General features: G+C 44.0%; 1 protein-coding gene across 1 annotated transcript; it reads right to left on the bottom strand.

Moving 5' to 3' along the window:
- Positions 1 to 1013: 1013 nt before the first annotated feature.
- LOC100546123 (G protein-activated inward rectifier potassium channel 1-like) lies at positions 1014 to 7832 on the bottom strand. Its single transcript, XM_010724549.3, has 3 exons — positions 6774 to 7832; positions 2286 to 2502; positions 1014 to 1953 (listed from the first exon to the last, which is right to left on the bottom strand). The coding sequence occupies exons 1-3, from the start codon at positions 7704 to 7706 to the stop codon at positions 1478 to 1480; spliced, it is 1626 nt and encodes a 541-aa protein (XP_010722851.1). The 5' UTR covers positions 7707 to 7832; the 3' UTR covers positions 1014 to 1477.
- Positions 7833 to 8157: the final 325 nt, after the last annotated feature.

Below are 8157 nucleotides of genomic sequence, written 5' to 3' on the forward strand. Positions count from 1 at the left end.
GGGGAAGGAAAACAACCACAGGCAGCTGCACCTGTGCAAAATGACAGCGCGGGGCTGCAGTCACCCCTTCATCTCAGCCTGCTCTGCCCATGGAGGGCGGGTGGCATCGTTCCCTCACGGAGTGGTCTGCTGTGCTGAGTGTGTGGGATGGAGCAGCTTTGGGTTGTGTCCCCCCTCACTGCCAGCTGAGAGGAAAACGACTGCTTTCACATATAGAGGAGGGCAGCAGAACAGCTGAATGGAAGTAGGGTTATGCTGGGAGTGTGGAACCATGGAGTGGTTAAGAATTATTGAATGATTGGGCTGGAAGAGACCTTAAGGATCATCAGGCTCCAACCTTGTGCCGTGGGCTGGCTGCCTCTCAGCAGATCAGGCTGCCCAGAGCCCCATCCAGTCTGGCTTTGAGGACCTCCAGGGATGGGGCAACCATGCTTCTCTGGGCAGCAGTGCCAAGCCTCATCCCCCTCTGTGCAAAGAATTTCCTCCTTTCATCCAACCTAAATTTCTACTCATTTAGTTCAAAACCAGCTCTCCTTGTCCTCTCACTATCAGACTGTGTAAAAAGTCAGTCTTTCTCCTGCTTATAAGCTCTCTTCAAGCGTGGGAATGCCGTGATAAGATCTTCCTGGAGCCTACTCTAACCTTAACAAGCCCAGCTGTCTCAGCCTTTCTTCATAGGAGAGGTGCTCCAGCCCTTTGGTCATCTTCACAGCTCTCCTCTGGAGCCACTCCAACAGCTCAGCATCCTTCTTGTGTTGGAATTGAGTTTGATTCCAGTTCTCTCCGTATCCTGACGTTCAGTAAGGCAAGCAGCTTCAGCTTTAAAACCAGAAGAGTTTTTATCTCTCTCATTCAAGCTAGTCATATAGAAAATTCTGTGTAACACTTTAAAGAGGTACTGAATGCCAACACTTGAGGTGCAAATCTTCACTGACATCTTTTTGGTCATTTCTGTAGAGAAGGTTGTCTGTTCTAGGGATGATCTCAAATCTTCAACAACTGAAAGTAAACTGTCATTATTAGCAAAAGTGCTTTGAGAGAATGTTCAATTCATTCCAGAGAATGATCCATCCAAGGATTTGGTCCATGCTTCATGAAAAAGCATCTACAAGTATGGAAGACAACGTTGATTTGCAATGAGCATGCTGCTAAATGACATCAGGGCAGGGATCTCTTTGGCACAACAGTCTAACCTTACTGCCTCTCAAATTTCTATTAGGCTACGTAAATTAGATCTGTACAGAACAATTATACAAAAGGGATCATCCTTCCAGAAAGTAGGAAAACCTAATTATTTCATTACTATACGAAAACTCCTTCAGGTTAGCAATCTTGAATGCTGTTTGTGAACAATGACTCATATGCTTTTGCTCTTAAGGGAGGTGATCAGAGTTTATTTTGCAAAGTTTGGCAGGCAGATTATCTTCCAATTTCATCTTCAGAGCACGCATACTTTTAGGCATCTTCTAGACTGAGTCTAAGCCTCGGCATTCATTCTTAAGGCTTTCAGCTGTATTCTGTCATCACCATCTTCACCATTGGAGATGGAACTCATTTCTTGAATATTCAGAAGATCCCCAGTACTGCAAGTCTTCCCTGTGTTACTGGAACTCATTCTGAGGACTCTTTTTGGAAGGTCTTCCTTTCTTGAGCTAATCTTCTGAAGCTTAAAAGGGAGTTTGTTTTTTTCTTCTGCGATATCAACGCAGTCAAGTGAACAAACCTTTTCTTTTCTGGTTTTGTTGTCAACAGGACTATTCCAAGAGGATGACAGAGACAGGTTTTCTTCTTGCTCTTTGACGCTGTAAGGAGGAGTGGGGACTTCAAATGTAGCATGAAACTGAGAATAATCGACACGGAAAAAGCCGTCTTCCAGGGACATCACTGGGAGGAATCTGTGACCCCAAAGAACTTCATCTTCTGTATATGAGGTCCTAGCTTGGCATGTCATTCCTGTGGAGACAGAGACAAGAGGATGACATTGTAACATAAGCAAGTGAGAAGACCAGGGGTGCTGCTTAAGACAAAAGTCACCTAAGAATCCTGAACTCCTCTACATGCCTGCAGAGGACAGCCAGGAACTGGCAGAGAGTGTCTCTTCTTAAATGTATTGCATCGGTAGTACAGAGCCCTATGGCTAAGAAAGCCATTTAGCATGGTGAAGACAACAAAGTTTGATATCTTATGATAGGACGTTACAGAGCATGCAAGGATCAACAACTGCCAAGACTGCAGACAAAGACTTACAGTTAGAGCACACGTGTTACCAGGTTACAATGTCTTACCTGTGGTCTCAACAATTCCTTCAAGGATGACAACTATTTCAAATTGCTCGCTTCTTAGCGATCTTTGTGAGAGACAGAAAAAGGGGCTCTTTGAGTTAATTTCATGACAGATGGTTAATGGAGAAACTAAGAACAGCTGGTCAGCTCCAGTTCCAAATCCAACGTCCAGCTCACACTGGTCTAGTGGCAGAAATTCCCCCTCTGGTGTCTGTCGGGACTAGAGATGGAAAGACAGTTCAGTAAGCACTGTGTGAAGCAAAACACAAGGAGCAATGCAATGAAATTTAAACCTGCCTCTCTGATAACATTATTAGCTCTGTATTAGGTCATCATGTAGAGATAGAAGTAGTGCTATGTATACGAAGTTGATAGATATGACCAGTGTTGACATTTATCATGCCACCAGATCTCATCATTATCATCTACAAACTTTGTTGTGACATTATACGTATTTTACAAATCACTGATGATAATATCAGGTACCACACTTTACTCCTTATGGCAGATACTTGTTCTGGACATCTTGTAGCAAAAGTTCCCATTGGTGAGAACAGAATCAACAAGTTAAGTATGCTTTAATGAATTGTTTGGATTCACATTACATTATCTTTATATTTTGTTTTGCAGAAACTGTGATGTATATGCTTAAAGGACTTTGAGGTAAGCATCATAGTAATGGCAAAGCACATCTGGTGAGTCACATTTGCACAAAGTTGTCCAAATCAATGTTCCTGATAAAAATGCTAATGATGCATCCCTTCCCAATTATTACTACATGCCACATGGTATTTCTTACTGTAGTTATTCAGCTAAGTTCCCCATTTGCATTTGCATCATTTCATTCATCTATTAAAAATACTGATGGATCAGGTGTTTTTTTTGTTTGTTTGTTTGTTGTTTTTTTCTAGCTTCCTAAAATTTTCCTAGCATTCAAAACACAGCTGAGAACATGCAGCAGTTGGCCAGGCAGGTCCTCCACTGATGGCTTTAAAGGTCACTGCTGGAAACTGATTGTTAAAACTAAAGCTTTGCAGAGCCTATTTAAAATCCTATTATTTAAAATCCTTTCTGTTTTATTGCCCGATTAGAAAGCACGTAACTGTTTGAGCAGCTTATTATTGATCATGAATGATAGATAATTACGTAGCTACTAGTTTGTTCTATCTGTTTTGATAAATGTGTTGGTTCCATTATGTGGAAACTCCATCCATTAGTGATAGGGAACAAGCTGAAGCAAGCAGTTTTGCTGTTGACTCCAATCTAATAGGTTTTCTTCAGGGAAAAGAAAGTCTATCTTTAACAGCAACAACAACAAATCCCAAGCAACAGCTGTACTTTGAGATTGTCTCTCTGATGTACTGGTGTATTAAAAATGCTGAATATCTAACTGCTTGGCATTTACTGTGATTCCTTAACCAGTTTAGATAGCTGGTGGAGTACTGAGCCTTACTGAATACAATGGATTGCTTTATTTATCTGCTATGTGTTTGGTTTTCTGCTCAGAAATATATATTTCTTTTTATCTAAATAATCAAAGTTGTGCCTTAGGTAAGAGATAGTTTCTCCACAGCTGAGGAGGACAAGGAAATATCAGCTGATTGCTTGTAAAAGTGTTCTCAAGTATTACAGTGCTTTGAAAGGTAAAATAGAGTGGTAGGAAATAAAAAGGGACCAACCCCCCTGCTACTTAGTGATTGTGACACACCGTTATATGCAAAGCTGCAATCAAACTACTGCAAAAACATCCCTCATCTTTTTTTGAGGGAAGCTGCAGATCCAGGCTGCAGACAACACTGCTGTTTTTGTTGCCTGGCTACTGTTCAGCAGGTGCACAACTCAGTTGGCAGCATACAATTTTTGCTCCAAGGCAACAAGGCTTAACACGAACTGTATGAACCACACGCGAGCCTGAAATTTCCGCAAAGTTTTATAGAATGCTATTACCAAAGATGTGCATATTTGCACAAATCACTGCCTGAATGATCTGTTTCCATCTACAAACAATTTTTCTCTGGGGAAAAGTCTATTGAGTTGATTTGATTGAAGTAAACAAATCCGGTGAGGATGATTAGAGGTAACAGATCTGGGAGAAAGCAAAAGGTTGTGCTTGAGGTATTTAGCACCTGCACACGGGACTGATTTATGCAGAGCATGGAGAATTTTGAAGAGGAGCTTATTTGTTAAGTAAAAATAAATGATCCTAAACAAAGAGTTTCATAGCTCTAAGATGTTAAGATTTTCAGCCATCAATCTCTTTGCACACAGCTGTACTCAAAGGAGCACAGAAAGCAGCACAGGACTGTAAACTGCCAGCAGTTGGAAGGGACGGCTGAGATTCTTTATTTTGACCTCCCACAAAGCCAGATAACTTTCACAGATTAATACACACTCGAACCAGGACACAAATAGTTAGAAATGCCCTAGCTTTGATTTTTAATGTAGCAAGAGATGGGAAATCCAAAGGTCTACGTGAGTTGCACCAAAGGTTATTTGCCTCACAGTTAAGAACAAACCCAAACTCCTTAGGTGTCCAGATTTATTCATCTGTACCTTTCTGCCACTGGATTCTACATTCCTCAGCTTTCCAAATCAAGTTCTCCTGTGCTACCAGCTGAAAAGCTTTATGGAAAGCTGTCACACCAACATTATGGTGGTTATTAGTGAAATCTACTGAATATCCTAGGATATACATCATGCCAGCAGCAAATGCCACTCGGACAGACTTAGATTGGTGTATTTTTTATTTTTATTTTTAAACAAAGGTAAGACATCCATTAGTCCAACTGAAACATGAAGCTTAATACTAAATACAGCTCCTATCTCAATGGCAAAGTGGGGTAAGACACACTCCTTCACATTGTTTCACTGTGACACAAGTAAACATCTTGCTATCTAATCCAACACAGGAGTGTAGCAAGATCAGCTGTCAGCAGCACTGCAGGAAGCACAGCCAAAAGCACGGAGCACAAAACAGGCAGGACTTGCTACAGAGAGATGGTTTGTGAGTTACATCACATTCATCATGGGCTTACAGGATGCACAAAGGAAGCTGCTGCAAAGCAGCTGATGTAAATTCATCTGCTGCTGGAACAGCTGCTGCCTCTGCTGGGACGGCATGTCCTGTTCAAGGGGCACCTCAACAAACTGGAGGATTTAGAAGGCTGAGGGCTACTGTGGGCTAGAAGACACTATTTGTAGTGAGCACTGAGGGTGCAGCTTGTGCACATTTACTTGTAAACATTCTTGTGGCAATAGCTTTGATTTGCCAAAAGTCGCCAGGAAGCTTGAAGACAAATCAAGGGCATTGGTGATCATTTGTGAGAGCTGTAAGATGTAAGAGCTCAGGTATTACTCAGGGTTTCACTGCTTAATCTGTGAAACAACTGTTGTAAGATGAATCAGTCCTTATCAAATGCCCTCCTGTTTTCTCTATAAACCAGCATTGTGCAGCGATAGAATTATTAGCAAACAGTGCACCAGGCTGTGTGTTCAGTGTGTCGTTTCAAAAGAAGTTTACAGTGAATTGCCATCAGTGTAAAAATCACAGCTCTGACACTGCTCCTGTTCTGCTTTGACTTGCATTCCATCTTGGATGATGGCCAGAAATAAATACTTTAGAGGAGGATTTCTGATCATTTTCGGTGCTAGAAATCAGCAAAAATAATGGATTATCTGGCTTTCTGATTCCTACAAAAATTGCTCCATTGTAATTCTCAGCAGTTCATTTTCATGTACAAATCCAACCGCTTTTTGAATCCTAGTAGAGCTCCATTTTAAAAGGAATTCTTTGACAAGAAAAATTAGCAGCTAAGTCAAGCATTTAGCACAAAGCAGAGGAAAAGCAGTCCTTCCCATTTACCATTGTCTTATCAGCTACTGTATCAGGCTTGTTTCTGCAGATTATTAAAATGGCCAAGCAGTTGCTCCAAAAAGAGGATTACCATAGAGAACATGAAACATTTATGACATTCATATTCTGAAATTAACATAATCACCAGGATTCAGCTGCTGATGCAGCCCATCAGGCATGCCCCTGTGACAAGACACAGCTGCTCTGAGCTGTTCTCTTGCTTCCTCTCAACATGCCACTCAACCACACAGTATTTTCCTCCTATTCTATTCTTGCCCAGTGTATCTGAGGACTCCCATGGCTGCCAAACAGTTCTGCCTCCTCTATTTATCTATTAGTTGTATTTGAGTTCCAGTTCCTTTTTGCATTCTGAATTATACTGACCCTTGTCAGTGCTTAATAAATAGATAGTGGTGAAAATCAAAGGGCTTTTCCACTCAAGCTTTGCAGTGCTGGAAGGCCACAGGCAGGACCCATGGGGTAAGGAACTACAAGTGAAAGCCCCCCTGCGGGACAAAAAGGGGGTTCAAGCAGCATGGCTGCTTTTGGGGCAAGTGGTTTCTCTTGACCCGTGCTCTCCCAGCATCACCCACCACAACCTGCTGCCTCATCCTTCCTGCTTCCACTCTGGGCCTCACCTTGATCAGCTTGCAGCGGATCTGAGCAGAAACCATGTGGCTGTTGCGGAGGTTGCCGACCCGGAACATGAGGCAGAGTTTGCCATCCCGCTGCGAGACCACCGCGGCACGGCTGAACATGAGGGTCTCGGCTCTCTTTTTGGGCTGCGACATCTTGATGAACATGCAGCCGATGAGGAACGCATCGACGATGGAACCCAGCAGTGACTGGAAGAGGAAGAGCACGATGCCCTCGGGGCAGCGCTCGGTAATGTAGCGGTGCCCGTAGCCAATGGTGGCTTCGGTCTCTATGAAGAAAAGGAAGGCGGAGGGAAAGTTGTACACGTTGGCCACGCACGGACTGTAGGTGTCATCGTGTGCCCGGTGCAGGTCACCTCGCAGGTAAGCAATGCCCCACCACATGGAAGCCATGACCAGCCAGGCGACCGTGTAGGTCAGCAGGAAGATGAGCAGGTTCCAACGCCATTTGAGATCCACCAGCGTGGTGAAGAGGTCGGAGAGGTAACGGCTGCTCTCACCTCCCAGGTTCCCGTGTTGCACGTTGCAACGCCCGTTCTTGTCCACAAAACGCTGTCGCTCTCTGCGGCCACCGGCAGCGGCCGGGCCCACAGCCTGGTACTCATCGCCGAACTTCCTCCTCACTGCAGCCATGCCCTCGCTGGGATGCGGGATGCAGGGATTCCCGTTCAGCCGGAGCCGCCGCCAGCGCTGCCCGCAGCCGACGGGAGAACCGGGCCGGTGGGCGGCAGCGGGGCGGAGCGGAGCTCGCTGAGTCCCAGGGGATCGGGATGGCAGTGAGGTTTCCCCCCCCCCCCAACGCCTCTCAGCCCTGCTTTGGTCCACGCAGCCGGTGCCCTGCTGTATCCCGACCTCGTCTCGCTGTAGCAGCCGGGTAGCGGAGTGAGAATAATGACGGGAGCGGCAGCCAGGCATCCGCCGAGAGGCCGTGCTGCCGGCAGCGCCGGGATTTTAAAGGGAATTCCTGAAATAGGTCAGCATTTAAAGGGATGCGAACGTGCGAATGCTTAGCCTGAGTTTAAATGAAAATAAAGATTCTAAAGGCAAACGAGGTCTTATCTATCAGATTTAGATAGTAATTACATCTACGAGTTGTGCATTTGTGTTTATGGTCCAATTAGCAGAGATGCTGTTCAGAAGAGCTCCCTAAGAGCTTAAGTGATTTTAATGCAGTTCTCATGTTTTTTAATGGACAGAAAAGATCCGAAATTGGCAATTATTAATTGTGTTAGAAGCTCTAATTGGGGCTAGGCTAGTGATTTTTATTGCCCAACATATTAATATTTAAAATGTGGGTGTTTTTTCCTCCTCAAAAATAATCAGTGTTTTAATTCTCAGTTACATAAGAGCAGCACTGTAATTCAAG

Source organism: Meleagris gallopavo, chromosome 29 (assembly GCF_000146605.3).
Source record: "Meleagris gallopavo isolate NT-WF06-2002-E0010 breed Aviagen turkey brand Nicholas breeding stock chromosome 29, Turkey_5.1, whole genome shotgun sequence".
In the NCBI taxonomy this organism is placed as follows: Eukaryota; Metazoa; Chordata; class Aves; order Galliformes; family Phasianidae; genus Meleagris; species Meleagris gallopavo.